The sequence below is a fragment of the Anas acuta genome, chromosome 1 (assembly GCF_963932015.1).
Source record: "Anas acuta chromosome 1, bAnaAcu1.1, whole genome shotgun sequence".
Classification (NCBI taxonomy): domain Eukaryota; kingdom Metazoa; phylum Chordata; class Aves; order Anseriformes; family Anatidae; genus Anas; species Anas acuta.
In genome coordinates, this window is record NC_088979.1 from 62,060,001 (window position 1) to 62,086,722 (window position 26,722).

The window sequence follows — 26,722 nt, forward strand, 5'->3', positions numbered from 1 at the left end:
GCCAGGCCAACCTTCTGAAGAACCAATGGGGAAGAGTGACCATACGAGTTACCTCATTTATCTGCAGCCTAAATAAGCAGCACACTGCTAGCTAAGAGTTAACTACTTCTATTTTATGGAGTGCCGGGGACGAATGTCACCACATAATGGGTAAGAAGTGCCAAAAACCAGACACCCTGTCAGTTCACAGTGACACACTGAGCAACAGTTTTTCAGCTCCAGTGTCTATATGTGTCAGCTGTGTTTCATTTCCACGCTCTCCTCTTTGTCAGATTACAATCCAGGCTAAAGATGTGGAACCTGTATCCTGCTGTTACCTTGGCAGCCCCTCAGATTCGTCAATGAGAACATCCCAGGGCTTCCAGCAAAATCTGTCATGCTGTGCGTGCCCTTCCTCTCCGAGCACAGCTGCCAAGCAGTTGTAAATGCCATATGTTCCTGTAAGCAAAAAAGAAATGTAAAGGTTTATATTTAAAACGAGTGTTGAATCCTGAGGTGAAGTGGTGGTCGGGAGCTTTTGTGTCAGATACGTTGTTTGACAACATTAGGTCAAAGCTCAATGTGTTACTCGGTCTGAATTCTTCCTGGGTTTGGAGCAACTTATGGTTGTTCTGATGTCCACCTTGTGAATATATTAAACTTGTTTTAAGGCTCATCCCTGTTGAAGGGATTCTTTAAATCCCACTTGCATGACACATGTTATCCAGTGGTAAATTTCCTCTTGTAAGGAGACAAGGTAAGATTGAGGAAGTTAATTAGTAAAATGCTGGACGTCACGCTGGAGCTTTCATTAAGTCCAATCTCAACTACAGAGAATTTAAAACACTATTTAAGTATAAATTCACCTTCCTAAAACACAGCATGCAGCCTTCCAGAAAATGTGTGTCAGTACTTCGTGCAATGGCATTAATGGTTGTTGAAGTGCACTGGAAATATGTTTAATTCCAATATCGTAGTTCTGAATTGGTGTAAAAACGCTTTTATGGGATCAGGCTTGATTGTTCTAAAGCTGGGAGCACTCAGGCTTTCTGTTGTTCATATTTACTTAAGCTCAACCAACGTGGAGCCCTTTCGCCTTTACTGACCTATTTATCCTTAATTGTCCCTCAAGGATAACGTGGCCTACTTCAGCCATCTGTAGTTAAGTTTAAATGAGTCCTCAAAATGGTCTGTCTCCAGTCCTTACAAAAGCATTTCGGTGTGGCCAGAAGAAATTAGACTGAATCTTCCATTCAGAAAATAAAAGTTCTTCCCTAAAAATACTTTTAATAGTGAACTTCACACCCTAAAAGAGGGTCTGCTAAGCAGTGACTTTTTTCTTTTAATGATTATTTCTTTTACCTGCAGAAAAGCATCTAAGCCACGCTGATTTTAGCATGTGTAATTCCTCAGTGGTGTAAAACTTGCTAAGTTACTGTACAAAAGGGCTGATGGAAAGGAAGTCAGTGTGTGTGATACAAGGGGAGATGGAAGATGATGCCTGGATGCTTCAGTTCTTATTCTGACATTGGCTATATTCCCTCATCTCCCCCCACCGACAGCATGAGTTTTTTGGAGCAGAAAGGATGTCAGCATATACGATGGAATATAGCCAGCCTTACTGTGCTCCAATCAGCAAATGTTTGATTATTTATTTATTTATTTTAAGGAGGGATCGGCATGGAAGTGCAAGTGTGTTATGAGGTGTTTAGAGTAGGAGAAAATGGAGAAGATCAGCACCCCCGTATCTGAAGCTGAGCGGGGAGGCAAAGAGAAATGTGGTTGTGCGTGCTATATAAACCAGTGCAAATACTTGAAAATAAATAAGCTATGGTCTCTCTTGCTGACACAGACGGATGCCCAATTATCTTGTCTATGCTTACAAAGTTCCCAAAAGCATTTTCATTGTTTTCCTGTTCCAGGCTCTGTGATTCTGCTGGTCTCCACTGCCTCATGAGCAAACTACAACCATTTGCCTAACATGTTTTTTTTTTATTATTTATTCATGCCACCTCACAACCCAACATGTATCTCAATTCTTCTTTTCATATATACTGACGGCTTGCCGTGAGATCCTGAAGTTCAATTTTGTGTATCTGGTGATTGACCAGTTCTGAGCCAAGATGAAAAAATGGTATGAATATTTCAAGATATTCCTGAGGCATGAACTAGCAACAGCTGAGACCAAAAGTAAGCATAATAGGAAAAACAACTGATAAGAACTACATCAGTGGTGTTCTGGATAAGATTTAGGGGGAGTTAACTGGGAAGGGGAGAAGGAAAATCCAAATGCTGTGACATGAGTGCACAGTTAAAAAGTCATTAATTCCAAAATTTCTATTGTGAAATGAAAATGAGAGCAGTATAGTATGCATGTTGTTGTATTTATAGCTATTTAGTTGTGCTTTTTTGTTTGGTTGTTTTGGGGAAGGCAGTTTTTTATTTTTTAAATGTAAGAATCAATGAGAAATGCTGTCTCCTTGCTTACAGGTTAGGTTATATTCCTGTCATGGGGTGTTACAACACCCCACGTTGGGTGAAATGCAGGTGGTACTGCCAGGAGCTTTATATATAAACATTTTTGCTTGGTATTTCAGTGATTTTGGACAGACCACTAGAGGCTGCCCTTGGATAGCAGCACTCTTGAGTGCTTCATTTTTCATTTCTTTTGCTGGAATTCCTTCGTTCCTGACACTTTTTTTATGAACAATTGTCAGTCTAAATTTGGGTTGTGTATATTTTTCCTTCTACAGTTGAAAGGCCTTCAGCTCTCTATGAAATGGCCCAAAACATCCAAAAATGAATCCAAAATAATCCAAATAATCCAAAATAACAAATATTTTTAGACCAGTAGCCTGTTGTCAAAGCACTGTCCAGGAATCCACTAGTTAAACACAGTAATGACGAGATGGCAAATTTTGTCCAAATTCCAGAGATTTGGCTACAGAGAAATAAAGCTGCAGAGCAGTGACTTGCACACCAAGCTTGGCATCTCAGGAAGCTCGGGCTGAGCCTGTTTGTGGAGGCTGTGCTCTGGGGATGGTTTTCCAAGGAGATGAGAAGCAATGGACATGTCCTCAACTCTGCTTCCTGCACTATCTGATTTCTTCAGCATTTTCAGCTGAAAAGATACAGGTTTAAAAAAAATAAAAAATAGATATATAAAAAAAAAAAAAAAACAACAAACAAAAAAAAAGGACAGAAGTGTTAGAAATTCCATCTAAAATTATGCAGATTGTGTTCCAATTTTGCCCCCAGATATATATATAAACAAAATGGGACACTTCATCATTTCTATGGTTTTAGTTTGGCTTTGTTTGTTTGTTTGTTTCCCCTCGTAAATGTTACTGGATTAAGAAGTGTTATCTGATAGACTGGTTATACACCTCGATGGGAGATAGTTCCTGGGGGAATCCAAACTGAGATGTCAGGCCCATGGCGTGAATCGGAGCTGAAATGTCAGGCCAGTTTGCTTTGGGAGCTCAGGAGGTCTGCTAGATAGCCAAAGAGCTTTACTTGAGTGTTCAGAAATGTTGTGTTCATAAACGTTATGCGTGTTAGGAACAGCTCTGTTCTCGGATGTGTGCAGTCATACATCTGTGGCAGAATTTGGCACCAAAATGCCATTTTCTGTCAAAACAATTAAATGTCATAACAGCATCATGCAATTGCATGTACAGCCATCTTCTGGGAATATGCTTTCATTCTATTTATTTTCTTGGCAGATTATTTTTCTTTGCCACTGATGTTTTGATAACAATGCAAACCTCAAATTTTCTGTCATAAAAACAGCAAATGCAATGTTAAAGCTTGATAATTTAGAGCATATATAATTAGTTGGAAGATTTTACCTTCTGGCTTTCAAAACACTTCCAACTTGTCTTAGGTGTGTAAATGTGATCTGTTCATTTTTGTAAGTGTGATTTGTGCATTTATGAAGTATATTTGGAATATCATTTGTAATGTTGTCATTATAAAGGATTATAATGCTTTTTTATTTTCCAGGCTGTTTTTCAACTGAATGCTTTTAAGCACTAATTTAAGTGCAGGGTTTTAGAAAACATCTGAAATAGCAGCAGCATTACAAAGCAGTATTCAGCTTAGATACTGTGTTAAAACCTACAGGCTCCCTTACTAATTGAAACCAGCAAGTTCATTGTCCAGTGTAGAGCTCAAACAATGCCTGGTTTATAGTTTTATTTCAGTTCCTGCAATCTCTAAATTGATTTCGTTGTGTGCCTTCTGCAGTGAGGCTGGGTATTATGAGCTATAAAAGCCTGTGATATCTGAAGCTTTCAAACTGGGGCCTTGTGGAACACGATATCGCCTCCTATTTCCATCATGCACTCAAGAAAGCACAAGACCATTTTATTTTCCTTAAGCGTTGTGGTTACCAAGGGTAAGAAGTCATTAATCTCAGTCTCACTTTGGATAGGCAGAAGCTGTCAAAGATCAAAATACAAAGATTAGATCAAGTATAAGTATATGTGAAAACTAAAAAGTAGAAGTCTTGGTTTTCCTGTATAAAGGGCATAAGGATGGGAGACATGGGACAAGACTATACTGGGGGAGTTGTTGTTGCTTGTCATTTTGATGCAAAACCTGTATGAAAACAGCTAACGTGAAAACAACCTTAGAGTTCCTGTCACCATGGGGCTTGACTGATTGTATTTTTCGTAACTGCTGTAGCAAAGATCAGTTTATTAATACCACATTATTCACTTTATTATCTGACTGTATTCTAGAGCCTATAAAAGCCATTAAGGAGAAGGCAAGTCTCTGCTTTCATTCCTTGCCAAGGCATTGATGTTTTCATTTTTCTGAATCTGTGAAACACTTAGGCTTAAGAAAGAGTTCTTGCCCTCGCTCCCTCACTTCCCTTAGAAGACATCCTTTGCAGTGGCAGCAGAGATGGGAAGTAGTCTTTGAAGTGGCTGAGGTTCAATCTATTGAAACACATATTAAAATGTAGGATGCAAAATCTCTCCTGGGAAATGATAACCTTGGTAGTGTTGTCTGGTTTTCTACAGCCTGTTCCTAAATGAAGTCACAGGGAATGCTGTTCTTAATTACCCTAACCTATAGGATGATATATATATAGGGTGATACCACTCTGCCTTCAGAGGGGTAGCTGCTGGGAGGAGGGAGGATTTTCATCAATAGGGGCATGATGGGAACACTTGATACTGAAAGTGCTCGGGCTGTGGGATTGTCTGCTTTTCATATGATTAACCTGTTTGAGCTCCAACTTGTCTTTTTCTGCGCTAGACACAAGTCTACCTTTTGAGAATTAAAATGTAGATTTATTTTTTATAGAGCTGGTCCACACAACCTTTCTCATGGCATGCTCATGTCTAAAGGTAGCTGCTATATGGACAGGGTGGTGGGTACCATTCCTGAGATCTCTTCAAGCCATGTCTGCATATCACTGATTCTTATAAATGATTAGCGATGAGCTACAGAGTGAGTAAGCTTTAAGAGCTGGGGTATTAGGGATCTGTAGACCGCTTATAATGCGGTGACCTGCCTGCGGTTTGCTGCAGTCTCTGCCTTGGTGTAGATGATACATTAATTCTTCGCAGAATACTACTGAAGTCCTCCTGCTGGAATTGCTGTTCAGCCACTGAAAGCAAGAATTCCTAGTCCTTCTGTGTGTGTAGGCAGATGTAGTCAAGGTAGGGAATGATCCTGAGGATAATGTAAGCCAACGGTTTAATAGACTTTAAGACTGAAATTAATTTGTATTAAACTGGAATTGCTTAACCTGAGATGTTGCCCTGCATTTCAAACATCCTCAGACTTGATATTTTCAAGCCACTGTGACAAACCTGAAGATTTGCTTTGTTTTCTTGGTAAGAGAAAGCAACGATTGCAAGCAATTTCCATACAGCAGTGTAAAAGCACTAGGAACTTATTTGTGTAGCAGTTGTCACCACCCATACCTCGGAGAAATGCAGGGATCTTTCAGATGGCGACTATGTAATTGCTTCCACATACCCCAGAGGGAAGTTCCTTTCTGCAATCCCATGTACTGTAAGCTCTCCCACCCTTTCCCCCAGGTGCATGAGATCACAAGTCTTGCAAACTACACAGCAAGGGAGATGTCCCCATAATCCGAAGCTGAGGAGTCACTAGATGGAAAATTCAGGTCCTGCTCTACATGGAAAAGCCAGTGCTTGTTGGGCAGGTGTTTTAGCCTCATTTCCTCACCACCCCCAGATGGTGTTGCACTGGTTCACCAGGGTGGAGGGAGGGAACTGAGCAGAAAGTCTACCCTGTGCTGCGTTTTTTCCCATTATCTGTCGTCTGCGGCCCCTACTCCCCTTGCCCTGCTTTCTACCTTTCTGGCTTGACCTTTGTGAGCTTGCTGGACGTATTCCCTGCAGAGCTGGGGTGGTTTCTCTGCCTTTCTAAAAATGTTCTGTTCTTTGTGCTGGTGAGTAAACAGAAGAACAGAGCTGAACTCGTGATGTATTTCTTGTGTTAGGAGGGAAACAGAGGAAGGAAACAACTAAATTGGAGTTACAAGCTTATAATTTATCTTTCAGAAAGTACACCGGATACAAGTTAATGCATTTACAATAAAAAAACAGAGGTGGTAAGGGAAATGTCAAGGAGCCTTAACAGGCAGGTGCTTCTGCTAGGCTCGCCTGCTGTTTCTCACTGTAAGGCTTGACTTCCAGTCATTTATAATGCTGCCAGATTTTCTTTCCATTCCTGATGCCTCACCTGAGGTTTTTTGTTTTAATGTTTGGCCACGCATCGGGTTGTTCCCGAGGGGCGAGGGAACAATTTGCCATGCTTTCAAAGGCTGAAACAGCCCTTTGTTTGAGCAGCTCAAGTGTCTCCATCCTTGGGTCGGGGACTTGACACTTAGGAGAGTGAGGGCCTTTGTGGCAAGAAAACACCTTCAGAAAAATCTGCCTAAATCACAGATCACGGATTCACGGTAGCTGGTCAAATGAAAATTTATGGCCGGTATGTTTTGTGATGAGTACCACTCATCACAAAATGGGGGGGGGCTTGGGAATTGTCTGGTAACTGCGTGCGCAGGTGTGGGTGCTGGGAAGAGAGGGAAGTTGAGCAAGGCCGGACTGGCAAACAGACCTGTTTCCAGTGTTTACTTGTTCTTGAATACGTAGCCTTGTTGTCTTCATCGTGTTCTCGGCTTTGTTGTCTTCCTAGTGTTCCCAGCTCTGTCGTACACGACGTCTCGGTTTGGTTTGTTGCTTCCTGCCTACCACTTGCAGGAGCTGGATCGCAGACTCAGTCGCCAGCCCTTCGCGACGAGGCGCTGCCATCAGGATAACAGATCTTTTTCCCACAGTGACTGTTTCAAAGTCCCTTTCCTTCAGAGCACCTGAAGTAATAAACATAGGAACAGCTGAACGTGAGAGGGGAACTGTTGTGTTACCTTCCTGATATTTTCCTGGTAACAAGTTGGAGTTCTCCTTTACCTCTTACGTTTTTCTCCATGCTCTCCTGTCTCACATCCTGCTGTACGACATGTTAATGTTTTTGGGGGCAAGGAGGGTCAAATTTTGACTTAGGAGTTGACAGATTATGTATTTCTGAGCAACATAAAATTCAGTAAAAGGTTCAGAACGAAGCATTTAATATTTTTAGGCAACTTGGCAAGAGTTAATGGCTTGAAGTCAGGTGCTCAAGACTTTGCCGCTGAGTCTCTTCTAGCCAGCACTGGGAAATGGTGGCTTTTATTTCTGAGCCTGGAAAGGAGCCTTCTTCTGAATCAAAAAAAAAAGGCTGGCTAAGGACACCTTTCGGGCTATCTTGGAGATGTGTTTTCCTTTGTCAGCTCTTCCACTTCAGTAACACTTGTCTTTGATATTAGGCTCTGCCGAATGTCAGGTGCTGAGGCAGGTGATGAACACTCAGCGTGGATCTGGTGTCCGGATCTTTTCCAGGCCCCCAGCTGAGCCTGTCCTTCCCTGTGCCCTGAAAATAAGTCTGATTGTTCTGTTGGAGGCTTTAATTTTATTCCTGTTATACAACAATGTCAGTAGGTTCTGGAAATGTGATGCAGACCTTGTATTGTTCTGCGGGATCTGAGATTATGCTTTGCGCTGAGGAAGTATGCAGAAATTGCAGGGCTCTTGGGGACTTCCACTGATTATGGGAAACAGCTCTTCTAGAGTCTTAAAACTTCCAAACACAAACTGTTTGGGAAAAGTCACAGCACCTTTGGGACTCCACTCATTCACGTTGAGCTGTGTGACCCGAGGAGTTTGGTTTGTTACCTGGTAATTGTGGAAGGTGGTTGCTATTAGCATTTTATTTTGCTCAGTGACTGAACATTAAAATGGTGGGAAGTTGTAATGGGGTACACGAAAATGCTTAAAAGCAACCTAGATCCTTTTCTTCCTCTTGCCCTTCAAATCAAAAAAGAGAAGGAAGAAGGGAGGCTTTAGTAAATCATGGAAATTTACTGTAGTGGTAAGCATATTCCTAATATAATGCCCCATTTGTCTGCAAGCATTATTCAGGCTTACAAGGCAAGCACTCGGATGTTGTTTATCAGTGTTATCCTAACCCGGAGGCAAGAGTTAAGTAACATGCACTGAACGTGGGCAGTGAGGAGGGTGGCTTTTCAAATATTCCTGTGTTAAAATGACTTATTTTCTGCTTTTGAAAGGAAGTGTTGACGTTTCTTTGCACTTCTGATTATTTTTTTCCCTAAATATCTGGTCTGTAAACCTGAGAGATGTACAGCTCTTAAAGGAGAGGAGATGGACTGTAAGTCATGTTTAAATTTGCAGTTTTAAAGATCAGCTTTAGATGCCACATCCGGATGTTAGTAATTTTCATTCTCCTTGACATCCCCCTGTTATTATGCTATCAGCACAATCCTATAAAGCAAAGCAGGTACTTTTATATGATTCAGCAGTTTTGAATACAGGATCTTAAAATTGTGTCGTGTTGATTTTATTTTATATTTTTAAGGTACAATGACGACAAATCAATACATAATATTTCCCAGAACTTCACACAGCAGAGCCGGCAGGCCTTGCCGTAAAATTAATATCTGCAATCAAAGTGCAGAACAGAGACTAAATACAACAAAATCTACAAGAAAAAAACAAAGTCAGGTCTGTCTGCCTTGTATTTGCCTGTCGTTTTCGTTTTGATTGCGATTGGCCGGCAAGGTCTGCTGCTGGCATTACACAATTGGCTTAGATGGGAAATTACAAAACAGGAGCAGATCCCTTTATTTGTACTCGGTAGCACATGCAGCTGAGCACAGGCGAGCAAGAAAGGTCACCCGTACGCCAGGATTTGAGTGCTCTCTCTCACAGATGTTTCCATTTCAGAGAAGGGCAGCTTATCTCGTTTTTAGGATCTGTGACTTTGAGGTTTTAAACGCCACAGGGATTTCTTGCTTTGGTGAATGTCAAAATGTACCTGAAATCAAGTTTGTAGCCTGGAAGCAAGAGAGCATTTCAGATGCACAGAGCCATATCGTGGAATGATCAGAAAGCTCTGCGTTTTTAAAGGATTTTAAATATTAGTAAGGAGGAAGACAAGCCAAAGAGAAGGCTGAAAGCAGATGCAAAAGGAAAATGACTTTGTTGTTGAAAACAGCATGAAGCAGGGATTATATCGGCACCAAAACAATGGAGAACCAAAGGGTGTTGTTTTCATCTGAAATAATACCTGCACAAGACATGTGAAAACTACCTTTCATGGAAAAAGAACAATTCATGATTTGAATATGGTTTGAAGCCCTGTGGGACATAGTTGGGACTGCTGCATCTTTCCAATGGTGTGTAGTATATGTTCATCTAAATACCTGAAATAAAGAAGATTCTGCACAAAAGGGTCAAGCTGCTTTTTTTTTTTTTTTTTTCTTTTAACTAGCTTATAACTCTGCGTTTTGGAATGAGCGAACCAGAGGAGTTTCATTTGTATTTTTAACTGAACTTTTTTTTTCCTTCTTTCCTCCTCCGAACTTAGTTTGCGAGATGCTGGGATTGGATTTATCCTTGTCATAGACCGCAGACAGGACAAATGGACCTCTGTGAAAGCTTCCATACTGCGGATAACAGTGAGTACTGTTTTACATTAACTCCTTAAAAAGCTTTCCCATGTTGAACCTTCCTCTTCTAAATAGAAAAGCAGCAAGAGCTTTTTCTTCAGCAAAACGTTAGCTGGTTTATAACACACAAAGTATGCAGTTCTTTTGTGTCCCACCTGAGTGGGGCCAAGCATCGCGTGTCCTCGTCATGCTTTTAATGCAGTTTGCAGCTTATAACATCAGCCTGAGAGGGCACCTGGAGAGCACGCGCTTGTGCGCAGTGTATGGCTCTCCCAGGTGGGAGCTGGTCCTTGTGTGGGCTGCCTGTGCATCTTGCTGAGCTTTGGATCTGCTTCTCACTGGCTGAGAATTTGGGACCTGATTTAGTTTACCTCTTGTCCAAGAAAATCAGGTTTAAAAGATTAAAAGATGGTCTTGTGATGTTTGAATAAAAACAAGGGTTACCTTTAAGCCAAAATACCTTAAATACACTCCATCAATCTATAACCTCACACTGCTACTTTCAATCTCCATTTTAATAACTATTTTTGAATATAAAACTAAATCTTAAAGTTGTTTTTCTTCCATAAGTAGGAAAACACCTCTGTATTTATCAAGTGCTCAAGTGGTTGTAATACTGCTTGTTGTTTTTTTTTTTTTTTCTTTTTGGCCTGGCTTGAATCGTTAGTATTTATAATCTTTCCAGTAAGTGCTGACAGAGCTGTAAGATTTTTTTTTTATTGCTTCATCATTTCAAAATTTTAGCTTCATCACATAAGTTCAATTTTTGTTTGGCCCCATTTTGACCAAAGAATTGTTTGTTTATTGCAAGTTAAAAGGTGCTTCTTTAAAGGTATTTTAAGGTAAAGATACTTCCTACTTAGTACTTACTACTAAAGGTACTTCCACTATATAACTTCTGTAAATGAATTTGTAATGATGTATTATACCTACAAAGCAACTTTTCCCATGATAAATGTTTTAGGGATGTTAAAGCATTGAAAATATACAGAAATATTATCAAAATTCACTTTTGCAACTGACTTTGAATTTCTGAGATGTAGAATTGAGCAGATTCCAACAGAGCAAGCCAAGAACAGCTTATTTTGGAGTTATTAAAGAAAAAGGATTGTATCTCTAGAGTCTGTGAATTGCTTTCCTCCAATGGGCACTGTTTTGCCTAGAAGCTCAGTGTGCAGAACCTGACTGTAATTGTAGTAACTGTTGGTGCCTAATGCTTTTGCCTGGAGAAAGGGTCTTAAGTGCAGAGTGCATTGATGGTTGCAGTGCTTTTGATGATGGGTCACTTCTCTTTTTTCTCATTCTTTTGTGAGCTTTATTTAAAAGATAAATCATTATTCCTAACTGAATTCCTAATTATTCTATTAGGTGAATTGTCTTTTCCTACATTTGCTTCTTTTGCTGAACTTGCTCAGCTTTGGGTGTGTATTTCATCTGTGGATGCATGTGGCAGTACTCCTGTTGGGTTACACAATAATCGCATCATCCCTTAACGCTTTTTTAAGTTATACCCTCCCGTTCCAAAAAAAGATATAGTAACAAGTCCTTATCTGCCATTGTCCACTGTATCTTTACTATAATATTTACTATAAGTGAACTCTAAGTAAGTGTCTGCTGTCCATTCATTTAAAAAGAGATGTAATAAATAAATAAATAACATAATGCAAAGCTTGCACCAAAGTAATGAGGGTTTCTCTGAGTTTTGCTGACAATTATTTTAAATGCCTCAAGGGTAACTAGAGGCTTAACTTCTATTTGTTTGTTTCTCCTGTACATCAGATAATCAGATGCTTGATCACCAGAAAAGATTTGGGCTATTTAGAAAACATTTTATATCTGAAAACCTGGTTTCTCTAGAAGATTTGACTACTTAAGCTTATTGTTGTGTATGAGGATATTAGTCTCATGTTGTTTGAGAAGAGTTTCAGCTGTTGGCTCATTTGTACTAGCTCCTGCAACATCTACCCTGCCATCTTTCCCGATTTTTCTTTGATCACCCTGAGGGGATTGACCCTTTTGATCAGAGATGCTAGCAGAGGGTGCAGTGGCTGGAGCATTGCCCAACAGGACTATCCTGTCTAGAGCATCTGCCTGTCACTGATATCCTAGCAACTTTAAAAATATATATTTGTAAGCACTGAGCAGCTGCTAAACAAAAAATCTTACTCGTCTGTGTTTTTGTTTTGTGAAGAGTTTTGACTATAAAATAAAACACAAATGTGTGTGTGTGTGAATCACACACACACTGGTAAATACTAGTAGGTGTTGGAAGTATGCTTTGAAACAAAGCTAATGAAGAAAGAATTGTTGTTGTTGTTCCAACCTGAAATTAATGTGAAAAATCTTTCTCTTGCTGTGGAAATAAGGCATGGCTTCTGAATGAGACTGTAAGGAGGAGGAGTCACATAATCTGGTAAAATGGTTTCATATTGTCCAATCTGAAGATGGGTGAATGATGAACGCCCGACAAACAGATCTCCTTTTCATGTGGTCATAAATGACCCTCCCCAACCCCACCACTCTTCTTTCTCTCCTAATACTATCAGACCCAAGGAAGCAGTATTTATTTCACAGAGTAAGAGCGAAGCATAACACTAATCAATGTGTTTTGGGGTTTCATGCTGCTCTGTTCATATTCCAGTGTGCTTCTTAAAACAAAAACGGTAACAAAAAACTATGGCTTTATTTTGTCTGCATCTGTTGTTGTGCTGCCTTCACTGTCTTCCTCTATCTTAAGGTTGAAGTGTGAGCTCAACCCTTTGGACAAACAAAATGCACACTCAGCATCATTAAAAGTTTCGCTCACAACCATCCATCAGGCACAGATTGAAAGTCTAGAGGAAATAAACTTCCTTACACATGCAGTTTAGGGAGTAACATCTGTGTGGGCAGCAGCTCCTGAGGAAGCAGTTGGTATGAAGGTCACTCAGGTAGTGAGAAAGCGGTATCCAGTTGAGCAAGTTTGCAGCCCTTTCTAAATGTGACAAGACTTGGGCTTTATCCAGCCTGGTGTGGAAGTTTGCTTTGTGATTTGCTATCTTCAACATAAGGATGCACTGCGTGCAGGTTTCATGCTTTCTGTTTTGGGCTGCATTGTCCAGAGCACAGTGTTTTTCTGGCTGCTCAAAACTCACAACACAGTGCTCACTGTAACAGAGGCCTAGCCCATTAATTGCTTTGAAGATTAGGGCCAAGACCTTAAGCTGGCAGGAGAAGACCAGAAGCCAAAGGAGAGACTGAAGTGCTAATACCAGCCTAAACCTTGCAGGAGCCAGACAGTCCTGTTTTTGTGCCATCTGGAGTCTTATCGTTGGTTTGACATCCAAGGTGAGAAACAGTGAATTACAGTAATCCAACGTTGAGCTATTTGGCCTTGTTTGTGGAGAGAGAGGTTGAGGCTCTTAGGGAGCTGATGATGTAGGATAGATACGTTTCATAACCAATGCTCCATAGTCAACAAAAGCATTATTTTATGTTATGGACAGGATTTCCTGCTAGCCCGGTATCTTGCTAGCTCTTTGCATCATGTCCTGAAAACTGTAATGATAAGTAGCAGTTTGTATGGGTTATGTTTGAGAAAACTGTTCTTCTTTCAGCCCCCAGTCAAGTTACTTATCAAAGGCATTTTTTTCTGAGGTTCAAAACAAACTCTTGACGGGATGATTACGCTATAACACTATTTGTATGAATTGTGTAGCTGTTGTTCTGAGTGGTTCTAATAAATGATAAACCAAAACAGTTATTTGGAGATGCTGTATGCTTTTGTCTTTATTGCAATGAATGTTTTGTGAAAGTGCCTGAACATATTTTGTTTTCAGTTCTCCTGGTATAGTCTGCTTTTTTTTTTTTTATTACATATGTTTTTAATACAAAACGAAAAAGAGAGAGTAGAGACTTAAACTCTGAAAAGAGACTTGAGAAGAGACTTAAACTCTGAAAGCAGGGTCATAATATCACAAGTAGTAATATCACCTAATGCAAAACAGCTCAGTGTTTTTAAAACTAGAGTTCAACCTGGTCTTTTTATGAATTGTTTTTGATTCTTCCTTGACGAGAAGCCTGTGTGAAAGCCTTCATTCTAACTAGGAATAAACAGTTTAAAAAAAAAAAAAAAAGGTGGGGGGGCACCTACTTATTAGCTCCTTTATACACAGAAGTAGAAGGATTTTGGAAAGAAGTGTCTTGTGGCTTATGGCATACCAGTGAGCGAAGAGGAAAAACACCACCACAAGGGTTGGTAATGTGGGCACATTGAGGCAGTTCATAAAGTGCAAAACAACCTTGTTCCATGTATTTTAAGACAGAACAACTGAAGCTGAGTTAAGCATTAGCACTTTGGTGGCTCACGCTTTTCAGATAAGATTTCTGAAAGCTGGCTGTTTACCTAGGAAGGGGAAGAGAAAGAGGCTTGGATTAGCTGTTTATCTGAGCAGTTTTCCTTTGCTGTGTAGGAGTATAAAACGTTCCTGAGTACTGAGGCAGGCAAGTGAATTGCTCTGTGGGATTGAACAGCAGCAACTTCACCGACAGAGATGCAGTTAAAATAATGTATGTATCTCTCTGTATGTAATTCCTCTGGATAATAAATAAGCCCTAGGCACCGCAGGAGGAAACTCAAGATGTGAAAACTCAAAGGTGTTGGTTGTCCTTTCCAAAAGCTCCCCCTTGGTGTATGCTGCTGAAAGCTGCAGTGACTGACACCTGGCTGTAGGCCCAGGCCACCATGCCGTTCGGCCTACACGCAGGCAGCTTCTCCCTAGAACCAAGGAGGATTTTGGTAGCACCACTTCCTATCTCACTGCCTGCCTGCCCCCATTTTGTGGTAAAATATGCGATTCAGTGAGATTATTCCTCCTTGAAAAGTGCCATCTGCCCACTCGTTGGTGCAACCTGACTGCTGGGGGTAAGATGGCGGAGCGCCTTCAGCAGCTCCCTGGTGGGAGCTCCTCTACCAGCAGGGTCAGTGCTGGTGCTACAGGCAGATGATGTATCGTTAATTTTCTGAGAAGGAAAATGGTGATCAAGATTATATGCACCTAAATTTTACTGTTAAGGCAGCTCCTGTTTTGCTCAGCGAGTGTAGGTTCTTCACATGTTCTAGTTTGGGGTAGTCTCAAGGCAGCAAAGATCTCCTGTATTGGGAAGTTTAGCTTTAGGAGTTGTGCTGTTTGTAAATTCCCAATCTGTTCAGGTTGATTTCAAGTCTGATGATCACGTGTGTCTATATCTTCTGTATCTTTGGCATCAGCACTTGCCTGCCTGGATGTGGAAGTGATGTAGAGAGATGAACAAAGTTAGTCCCACAAAGTGTTGCGAAGCATTAAACAAGTGCCAGCACTGATGCAAGCAAGATAAAGGAATATATGGGCCAGGCTAGGATAGAATAGGTACTACGCTAATTTAAGTAGAGGACACTAAAAATATGACAGTGTTTGGGAGTGTTTTGTTTTTTTCTGTTTGTTTGCTTCCCTGGTCTCTTTTGCATAGGCATTAAGCTAAAGTACAATAGTTGTGACAAGATAACGGGGGAGCAGTTAATTAGTCCAGTAAAGAAAGATGCTTTTGGAAAAAATGTTTTCAGGCTTCTTGAGGACACAGCAAGATTCAGTGACTTTACTAAAACAGTCCTCAAAGGTGCTTTATTTTACGACACTGCTAAATGCACATAAATATTTATTTCTGTGTGTAACACTTGGTGCAATGCCATTGAGAAGTCATTGTTTGCTGTGTCTGCTTAGGATACAATGGTTTCAAACAAGCTTGATCCTGGACTGGAATGGTGTTTTTTTTGTTCTCTCTTGTTCACGCTTAAGTTGACTGGTTGATGAAGTTCAAATCCATCTCAGGAGTGTCTGTTGCATCATATCATTGTCTCTGCAAGTCACCAGAGCTTTTGGGAGGGGAGAAAGGGTGCAAAAAAAAACAGGAAAGCAGTGATATTTGAGCAGTGAAGATATAAGCTCAGATAAACGGGAATAGCTGGTGCTCGTCCAACATTGTTTACTGTGGCAATCCTCCCTTTTTTGGTTGTTGTTTCACAAAGTTTGATTTGTGAATTTGACTCCTTGCCATGCTCAACAGTCAGTAACATTTAATACTGCTTTGTATTTGCTTGAAAAAACAAAACCAAGTGGGAAACATAGGAGTCAGGCTAGGGGAGGCAAGAACAGCATTGTCGACAAAGTTAGAATAATTGAAAAATTCAGCTTTTGCTGAAAGAGAAAGGAAACTCTTCACGTCTTTAATGGGAACTATTCTGAGTGGTGCACAACTGCAGTGATCTCAGCAGCATTGTTTAGGTAGGCACGCTGAGATGGAGAGTAATTGTAACGTGTGTATATGAACAAGAAGACCCTAGTTTATTTAGTCGTACAACTAAACTCTGTATTTCATAAAAGCTAATACACAGATTAGAAAAGCTTACTCTTGCTTTGCAGTTGGTTACTGCTGTTTGCATCATTAACAGTCAAAATATTTGCTATAAAATTGTGGCTTTGAAGTCTAGACTACAGTCAAAAAGTATAAACCTGAGAATTTAAAGTTAGAATGAAGAAATTCATCACTCACACATTTAACTAAAATTTTGTGTTTACTGTTTAAAGTTGTGTTTCGAAACTTCACAATTTCACACTTCTGTGTTTCTAATGTATCTACTAAACTCAAAGCAAAGACCTATTATTTTTTTCAGAATATGTAATCTAAAAGATGTTTCTTCATGGTTTCTTCTTTTTATTCTGAAACGCTGGTATTACCACTGAATAAATTTCATTTTTTGGAAATCGGAGCTGAGAAACAGCTCAGTGAGAGTCTGCATACTACTGTTATAGGCACAAAATAAATTGATGCAAGTCTAAATGAATAGACTATAAAATTATCATTCTAAAAATATTATTCAAGAGTTTAAATTTTTTAAAAATGGTCTGTTGCAGTGTTTCTTAGTATGAGTTAAATCACTTGCCTAAATTGTGGTCATCTTTGTTACAATAACTTAGATCATTTGTTTACCATTTTTCTTATTTTTTTCATCTGAATAGAGTCAGGAATTTTCTATAAAAGGTCTGTCCTCTGTTTCATAACTGTGAGTTAATAAGTCCACAGAGGAAGATTGCTTGCAGTGCAGGGATGGAAAGCTCGTGTGGGCGAACAGAAGTGTACCTGGATTCCATCCCCAGCCCTCTGACAGACTCCGCTGGGACTGAATCACTGGACTTTCTAGAAAACTTTGGCCATCATTTGAGTGGAGGCAGATTGTAAAGCACATGTCTTTTAAGGATCCTAATCAGTTTGAGAACTCTGAATACCTCAGGAACCACAATGAATCTGTGAAATCTTTCAGAAAAGTTTTTAACTATTTTCCTCTTTAAAAGTTTATCATTTCCAATGCTAAAAACTTGGAAGCCTGAAAAATGTGTATTAAACCAGTCTATAGCCATCCAGCTGCTAACGATTTCACTAGGCACAAAAATGGACCATAGCATTGCAGCTTCTTGAGTCAATGTATGTTTGTATGTTTGTTTTTGTTTGGCAGTCTTTTTTTGTCCTTTTTTTTTTTTGTAATTGCTAGAAATACGACAGTTTTCAATGTTGCATAGGGGAGAAGACTTGTGTGATTTCAAGAATGGCTAAGTGCTATGTATGCGAATTTCTGCCACAGCAGAGGTTAATTTTTGGTAATTTAATGCAGGTTCTTTGCTTTCTTTCTCCTCTCTTCTGTGTTCTCTGTATCATTTCTAGAACTGGGGAAGATCCATCAGGCTACAAGCTGTAAGATGATGAGGAAAGAACAGATGAGGATTTTTGTGGGGTTTTGTCTGCAAAATGCAAGCTAACTTCTTTTAAGCTACTGCCTGAGAAATTCAGTCTTGGTGGCAATAGTTTGTGTGGGCAACTAGCAAGGCAGTATATGCACAAACAAGAAATTTGTTTTTACATATTCAGATAATAATGGAGGTTTCTCTTGGCACGCTCTATTAAAGAAAAGATAAGGTAATCACGAAAGTACTGTTAAAAAAAGTACTAACCCATCTCTGTTCATTAGCCTCCCTGTCTATGATGTAATCTTAACTGGAGAGCTATATGAGCCAGCTCTGAAAAATTTGATTCCAGAAGAATAGATTCCTGTTCCCAAAGATGCATAAATGTCTCTTTGAATGAAGCTCTCTATGTGAGCCTTGTTAGGTTTACAATTGGTCACCCCATTATGGAACTCTTTGATACAGTTAGTTTGTGGTTCAACAGAGGCTTCTCCTTGTTCAAAAATATTTTCTGAGCTGAGACACCAGAAAATAACAGATTAAACTTGTTTTGCAGGCATCTTTCCCAGGGAACTTGCAACTAGTCCTCGTTCTGCGCCCAACAGGATTTTTTCATCGAGCTCTCTCAGACATTGCTTTCAAGTTCCACAAAGATGAGTTTAAAATGAAAGTACCTGTAAGTAATCCTCTATTTCCACTTTATTGTCAGGGATCTGTTAAAGTACTTACTCTAGCCAATGCTGTTTATATTTTAAACTTTGAAAAGATATAAACTAAGGATATTCAAGTAAGTGGGGAGGCTGTTATCAGATATAAATTGCCAGGGTTAGAGCTAGTCAAAATAACTCCCCCACGGTTCTTATTTATTGTTTTAGAACCAGTCCTTATATGCCAAATCCACTAAGATACTACTGTTTTCTCCCACAGACCCAGGAGAGCAAGGAAAATGAACAAGAAATGAATGAGATGCTGTTGCTCTTAGAAAATAGCCATATACAGTTTACCAAGATTCAAAAATAGTAATGATAATCTGGAGTCATCAATGTTATATAATTCATTTTTTAAAATATGTGTTGTTAAGCCTGGTGCTCGTGCTTATTTGCAGTTATGTACATCATCTTCAGCTGAAACAAGTGTTAAGATCTTTTGTTTGCTTGCTTCTTATACCAAAGGGAAAGAGTTCCATCACTTGCTTCGGTATGAAACTGAAATTTCTGTATTAAAGGCTGAAGGATAGCTTAGAATCCTTGGTAAGGGGCTTGTGACCACTGATGGTGTTTGCTTTTTAATTTGCTGCTGCAGATCATAATGCTGGGCTCAGTATCAGAACTGCAGGGTTACATTGATAAAACACAATTAACAGAAGATCTTGGTGGCACCCTGGATTACTGCCATAACAGATGGCTATCCCGTCGCACTGTAAGTCTTAGTTGTTGTTTTAACTTTTCAGTTTAATCAGCCCTTCTGTTTCATACCCTGTCATTTATAAGACATATTCCAAGTGATGCAAGTTGACTTGCTCTGAGATGTTCCCAATGGTACTTAGTCATCTTAGGGAAATAATATGAGTAATAATTTGGGAGTGGTTTTCTGACTGCTCGAAGTGAAGGAACTACAGTATATTGTTGTGTTGAGGTTTGTTGTTTTTGCTACAAGAAAGAAAAAGCTCAAGTTGTAAAATAACTCCAGATTATAAAAATATGAGGAAGATATACCTGATACAAGCCTAGGAAAACATACAATTAAGGAATTAATGGTGACGGTATCTGTTGCTTACAAAATTATGCTTAGACCATTTTTCAATCTTGTAATTCATCTGCTCGGGTTTGTTTTACAAATTGTATGTATGTGTCTGTTTGTACATGTGCATGGGATGAGCATGAAACATCTTTAATGGTTTTTATTCCAAAAGGCTATAGAAGGTTTCGCCCAAAAGGTTAAGCAAACAGCTCAGATTCTTCAGTCCTTTGGGACTGAGCTGGCTGAAACAGAACTACCAAACGATGTGCAATCAACCAGCTCCCTTCTTGCAACACACACAGAAAAGAAGGACAAAATGAAGGTATGTAAATCTTGTTAAGATGCTGTGTTCTAGTTAAATTGTGATTCAATGTATGGCTAACAATGTTAACAGAAAACCTGGAGGGTGTTTGAAGTTAATTGACAATAATTATGTCAAACACTGAAATCTTACTGAAATTGTTTTTCTTGGTTTGAAGTTAAGAATCTTCTTATTACTTTCAAAAAGGACAGTTCTTGTGACTAGTTTTTGTACTTATGTACAAATGTATAGGAATTTGTTTCTACGTATAAATCATTGTGTATGTAGAGGCAAGTTTAATTTGTAGTTTTCTTTGCAACAATAAATTTTATTGCATTTGAATGCACAGAACCTTTTGAAGAACGGACAAATATTCTTTGAAATCATCTTAAATTAAAACTGTTTGGGGGTTTCAAAACTACACATCTAAAGTTTGTGAGATATTTGTAGCATAAGGAGACATGAGAATGCTGTCTGTGAAGAAAATTCAACTCGGTGTAATATTGTCTGAAGACCCACAAGCATACAAAAAGCTGACATTTAACATCTAGTGTCTTTATTCATTGTCAAACGCTGCTTTTAATCAAACGATGCTTGCTCTATTGTGATTAAAACAACGTATTTTTGCCAGTTTGTTGCCTTGTGGGGTCTGCTTTAAACAAAATATCGAGAAGCCAGTGATTACAGAATTCTTCAGTGTGATTTTCTGTTTGTTTATTTGTTCTTGTTTTATTTTTTAGGAGGATATAAGGTTAGCAGTAGAACAGGGAGATGATGTCCTTGGAAGTATTACAAAACCAGTTACTGAGAACCCTGAATACAAACTGAATCAAGACCAGCTAGACAATCAAACTACAGTAGAAAGGTGAGAAGAGTGGTATACCGAACAAGCTGCTTTTATGGGGTTTTGACCCTTAACTGCCTCTATTAATTCTATCTGCATGCTTAGGTAGTAAACAAACATTGCAGTGTGAATAGATAAAAGGTACTTTCAGAAGCAACTGTTCTGTTATCAGATCTGTCTTTAGCAAAGTAATCCCCCGATGCCCACTACTGAGTCAACCTGAAGGTAAGGAAATGGGCAACATGTTTTGGGGTTCAGTATGCACAACAGAGAAGTGTTTGATTTTGTGGGGTTTTATTGTTGTTTTTTGTTTGTTGGTTGGGGAGGGTGGGGGGAGGGCGTTTCTTTTTGTCAGGCTTGGACTATATAGTCGAGCATGTTTTCCTTAGTTTAAAGAATATTGGTGCTTTGTTTCAAAGACTGAAGTACAATCCAAGGAAATTTTGCTGTTGTAGGGAAAGCAGGAAAAGACAGAATAACATATACCCAATCTTTTCAGTAGATTTGTCCACTTCCATTAATTCCTTTTGAATTGGAAGGCTTCTTTTTCTTTGAACCTTCCTTAAGGAGCTTCTAAGATTGTTAATATCTTATCAATGTAGTTAGTAGTCTTTAACAGGCTATTAGGGAGTGCTCTGCTTTTGAAGTATCTATGCACAAACTTCCTATATGCTTCCTTTGGGTATATAAGTAATAGCTGTTATTTTCCTTTGTTTCTCCCACTCCCCCTTAAATTACTGCCAGTTTTGAAGACATTATATCATCATCATAGCACAGATGTAAATTTAAACGAAGTTATAAAAACATAGCTCATTTCCCCAAGGCAGCATTTCGCATTCTTTTTTTGTCTGTCATTCTATGTTCTGTTACACTTGGACTGACTTTTCTTTCCAAGTAAGTGTCAATTCCAATGGACAAAGCTTGGCAGAAGTCACTTTTTCGGGTCATTGTAGCTATTAGCTATCTGAAGGATAATCAGGGTTGGGGTGGGGGTTGCTAATTTATCCAAAATGTTCCTACTTAATACAATAACTGACAGAAGTTGGAACAAACTGTTTATGTCTGACTATTTTCTAATGAGTTTAACTTTTAAATACAGGGTTCATTTCTGTGCTGTTAAAGAATAAAGTTCATTAAAATTCTGACCTACAGCCTTTCCTGGATGTAGTCTCAATACAGCAAAGTACACCAAGGAGATAAACCTGTAGCATACCACAATGTCAAATGCACAATTAGAAGACCGGTCAATTTCCTTAAGGCTCTTCAATCTGAATTATAATTCAAGAAGGTTCTTTTATTGTACTGATGTACAACTGTATATTGAAGTAGTATCTCTGCTCAGGAGAGAAGCAATGGCCTTCAGGTTTTTTATGAGCCTTGCTCCAAGGAATGAAATGTGAGGGCAGCTGGCTGGTCACAGCAATACAAAATTTTGGCAAAAATCTTCATTATAGCTCAAAGTTTTGGTCCCTTGGAGTCCTGGCCCATGTGTATTTGTAGGTTTTATTTATGTTTGCTTGCTCTGTGTCCCCAGGTCAGAGCTGAGAAGCAGTATATGCAGCAGCTACCTTCAGATCAGCACTTGCCAGTTTTTCAGTACTTAATGTTTGTGTTGGACTTTAGTTTTATATCAATGTTATTCTAGAAAACAATTCTGTGCAATGCTCAAAAAAGTTTCCTGTATCCAGTTTATTTTTTCTGGAAAGTATTGCTTTGGGGAGACTTTTTGTTTAATGTGGAAGATTGTATTGTCCCTTGAAGGTTGTAACCATCATTCTTACAGGTTTGTTTTGTTGTTTTTTTTTAAGGCTTTTGGCTCAGTTACATGAAACGGAGACTGCCTTTGATGAGTTTTGGATTAAGCACCAGCAAAAACTTGAGCAGTGTCTGTGCCTTCGGAATTTTGAACAGAATTTTAGAGAGGTGAGAAATTCTTGGTGGCAGTCAATATTTGGTAATATAGGAGTGATTCAGAAGCAAATACTTCCCCTTCTTGTTTTTGCAGCTCATGTGTGTGTGCTTGAAAACTTTCTCCAACTTTTTTTCTTGTACATGTCCTTACTTGACATTCTGCTATCTTTACTACCTTGAATACTTGCCTATAGAGACATAATAGCTTCTCTTCTGCAGTGTTATTTTTTTTCCACAAGCCCAGCAGTGTATAAGCATTCAAAAACTCCTTTGAAATCCATTCTCCACCACAGAAGCATAATATGCTGTCTGCGATGCTTTCATCTTGCCAATAGGTCCTTTTATGGAACCAAGACTTACCTAAACCTTCTGGCTGAAATTTTAGAAAACAGTCTCCAACACTGTGGGTGGGAAGTTGCAACCACAATGTTAGAAGCTGGGTGGAGACTGAACTAAAATTTTTACAGCCAGCTTCTGATCTCATGTTAGTTTAACTCGTGTTTAATGGCACCTACAGTCACTTTACTCTGGTGTTGAACTCAGAATATGCCCACTGTGTATCCACAGGATCAACATTCAGAAACCCTATCCCAAGTGTGTGCATATATATCTTTCTCTCAAACAACTGGTATGGTGAGGACCTCACCCTTTGCTCTTTACATTAATGTCTCTGCACTATTGTCATCTATTCAAAGCAAGATGATAAATGTTTCTGAGCATTATTCTTCCTGAATTTATTTGCTAGTACCGGGAAACAAGGTTACTTCACTGCCTTTTCTCTGTTTTCATTTTAAGTTGATAAAAGTAGGTTGACAGAATCCTAATTTGTGTTTGTGCCCCAGTAACCCCATAATGCGAGTCACCTGATTGCAAATAGTGGCTGTCAGCTATTTAACTGATATGTCTCTGGAGAGGTGGAATCATCTTCATCGATACTTACATGTATGTCGTTTCAGGTTAAAGCAGCTTTGGATGTTGTGTCCGAGAGACTGTCTGCTTTCACAGATGTGGGAAACAGCTGTTCACATGCAGAGCACATTTTGAAAGATCTTGTCAACTTTGAAGAAAAATCATGTGTAAGAACTGCACTTCTCCATATTTCTAGTATGACTCTGTGTGTGTGTGTGTAGGGGAATGTCATTTAGTTACTGAAAATATCATATGACCAGAGCTTAAGCTAACAGCAGGACAGAATTAGTGTCTAAAGTAATGTGCAGAAGGAATTTGGAGCAATGCTTTCAACCATTGGAATGGCCCAGTTCTCAGGCAACTCTTACTGAAGAGTGGAGTGACTAATCACAGAGTCGGTATGATTGTTTCATGGAAAAATTACATAAAATGTCTACATAGCCAAGTTCTGCACTTTATGATCAAGGGGACACTTCCACTCCTAATAAAACCACTTATTTCATTAAAACTCAAAAATGGGAAGGCTGTGTATTGAGTGTATGATATACGAAAACAAGATCGACAAAAATATGCTCTGAAAAATGTAAAAAGGAGACATTATTAACATACTATGATTTGGATTTCTTCTCACTGGGGCTATATGGTTATACTAATTCATGTTTCTGAAGTGGTCTGATACAATAAACCAGGAAGCATAAAAGTTCTTAGGCATTTGGAAAGACAGAAAATCACTTTGATTTATGAAGTCAGGCAGCTATTAATTTAAAATGTGTTCTGTATAAATGTGGGTTTGACTGCATAAAAAATAAATGGTATAACTTCTAATTTTTTTAATTGATGTCGATCCAAGGAAATATATACTGAAATCAATGCTTTCTTTCTTAGGAAACCATAGCAAAAGCCAGAATGCTAGCTTCAGAAGGTGACACTTTCATTCAAAGCAATCACTATGCTGTGGACTCCATTATTCCAAAATGCAGTGAACTTCATCATCTCTGTGATGCCTTCACTACTGAGATGGAACGAAGGAGGAATCTTCTTAACAAATCTCTAGAACTGCATAGCTTATTAGAAAAGGTAAATTTTCTGTGGAATGGTTTTGTTTCCTGTCTTGTTTGCAAAAACCTCTGCCCACCCATTGTCATAACAGGAGACTAAAAAATATATGGGTATACTGAAAGTTTTATCCTTAAATAGCTGAATACATCACAAGTAGAGGTGTGAAATGTTTTAGAGCTCTTAGTGTTTGAAGCTGACATCAATACATTCTGAGCCTTTTCTCTTCTCTGTTTCTAGTCTATGAAATGGTGCGATGAAGGAATTTATCTGCTGGCTTCACAGCCTGTAGATAAGTGTCAGTCTCAGGATGGTGCAGAATCAGCGTTACAAGAGATTGAGAAATTCCTGGACACTGGTGCAGGCAATAAAATCAAGGAGTTGAATAAAATTTACAGAGAGTATGCACAGATCCTCAATGAGGACCTCAAGGTACCAGAATATATTTATGTATATGTATGCATTCATTTGTTAATTTTAGAATTGCTTTCTTAAAGAGCCATCAATAAAGCTAACCCTACTAGATGAGTTCGTGCTAATCATCAGAGCAAGTACTTACACCTGGGAACTGGAAAGCTGGCACATTTCCTTACTCGAAGTGGTAGTCATGTCCTACGTTTGGATAGGCATCAAGGGCTCCAGAGCCTATTAATAACAAATTCAAATTTTCAGACAGTAGGATTTTTAATTTTTTTATTAAAAAAAAAAAAACAACCTCCCAAATGAGTACTTGAGATATCTTCTTTATGTAGTTAAAACATGACTGTCCCTGATCCTTGCACAACTCATAGGAAAAAGCAGTTACAAAGCAGAACTTGAAAATAGAATCACAGAATGGTCAAGGTTGGAGGGGACCTCCAGAGATCATCTAGTCCAAGCCCTCTGCTCAAGCACAGTCACCTAGAGCATGTTTCACAGGATCACATCCAGGCTGGTTTTGAGTATCTCCAAAGAAGACAACTCCACAATCTCTCTGGGCAGCTTTTCTTTCTTGCTGATACCTTCTCGTAACAGAACCATTAGATGCTTTCAAGAAAACTTTTCCCTGATTTATTATTTTTTTTTTTAATTTGAAGCCTGAATCCCATTGGATTCTCTACAGCAAGCAGAGAAAATATTTTGTGATGTTCCAGTTTTTAAGTGTACCAAATAACTGTAAATTATGCCTTGTTAGGAGTGAAGAGTATGGTAATATTTTTATATGTAGTATAAAAGCAATAGCCATTTCAAATCAATGTACCATAAATAGCTGTGTAGCTTGTTGATAGGTCTCTGACAGTGATTTTTTTTTCCTATGGCAATGGTAGGAGCATGTGCAAAAGGTTTTCCAGAAGCAAGAAAGCATGGAAGAAATGTTTCAAAAGAGACAAATAAGTCTTAAGAAACTGGCAGCTAAGCAGACACGTCCTGTTCAGCCAGTTGCACCAAGACCCGAAGCCTTTGTAAAATCTCCTTGTACCTCTCCGGGTAAGTAACTGTAGTAGCCTTTAAGTATTTTTTTTTCACTGTGCCCAGAAACTAACAGCTGTAATTTGTGGTTGCACAAACATCTGTGTCAGATCCGCTCAAGTTCTAACTGCTGTTTGATTCTGGTTTACATGCTTAGGTCTTCAAAGAGATTATGTATCCAACTCAGAAAGCGGTGTGCTTCGGAAGGTAAACTACAGAAGAGGAAAGGTAATTTTTTTTTCTCTGTGTTTTTCATGCGCATACTGCTTGAGAAAGTCATAACGCAATAGAATATTCAAGAACTTCAAGAAGAGTGAGGCAATTCCACTGCAAATGTGATGGTATTGCCCCTATCAAAGTAACTCTGGTTTAAATAGAGGCTGCTTTGTCACTGGGCTGGGTATGAGAGAAGGTAAAGTAAATAGTTGCCTATATTAGGAAAAATGTTAGGGGCAGCAAAATATAAAATCTATGAACAGGAAACGTTTATTATTTGCCAGTAGTAACTGGCTACTCTTAAAACTGACGAAAGTGAAGAGGTAGTTGTCATTGGCTCACAGATAGCTTCACCTGACCTAAGGGGTTGCCATTCCCAAGTGGGGAAGGTCTTCCTGCCCCGCCTCCAGCAGGGAAAGTAACCTGACGGCAGCAACAGAAACAAATAGTTCCCCACTATGTTAGAGAGTCGAATTAACTCAGGAAAGATTCAGCAAGAGTCAGGAGAC

At 39.1% G+C, this 26,722-nt stretch overlaps 1 protein-coding gene across 15 annotated transcripts in view; it reads left to right on the top strand.

Moving 5' to 3' along the window:
• The window catches only part of MCF2L (MCF.2 cell line derived transforming sequence like), a 152,489-nt gene that overhangs the window by 102,800 nt on the left and 22,967 nt on the right, over positions 1–26,722 (top strand). For 14 of the 15 annotated variants that reach the window (XM_068678742.1, XM_068678787.1, XM_068678771.1 and 11 more), the window contains 11 exons: positions 9,952–10,042; positions 18,344–18,463; positions 19,090–19,206; positions 19,700–19,849; positions 20,569–20,693; positions 22,481–22,595; positions 23,540–23,659; positions 24,378–24,569; positions 24,789–24,980; positions 25,856–26,015; positions 26,155–26,225. In XM_068678742.1, the coding sequence (XP_068534843.1) occupies positions 9,952–10,042; positions 18,344–18,463; positions 19,090–19,206; positions 19,700–19,849; positions 20,569–20,693; positions 22,481–22,595; positions 23,540–23,659; positions 24,378–24,569; positions 24,789–24,980; positions 25,856–26,015; positions 26,155–26,225 (1,453 nt within the window). Of the gene's footprint in view, positions 1–9,205; positions 9,761–9,951; positions 10,043–18,343; positions 18,464–19,089; positions 19,207–19,699; positions 19,850–20,568; positions 20,694–22,480; positions 22,596–23,539; positions 23,660–24,377; positions 24,570–24,788; positions 24,981–25,855; positions 26,016–26,154; positions 26,226–26,722 lie in introns of those variants that run through there. The other variant, XM_068678851.1, reaches the window with a different exon arrangement.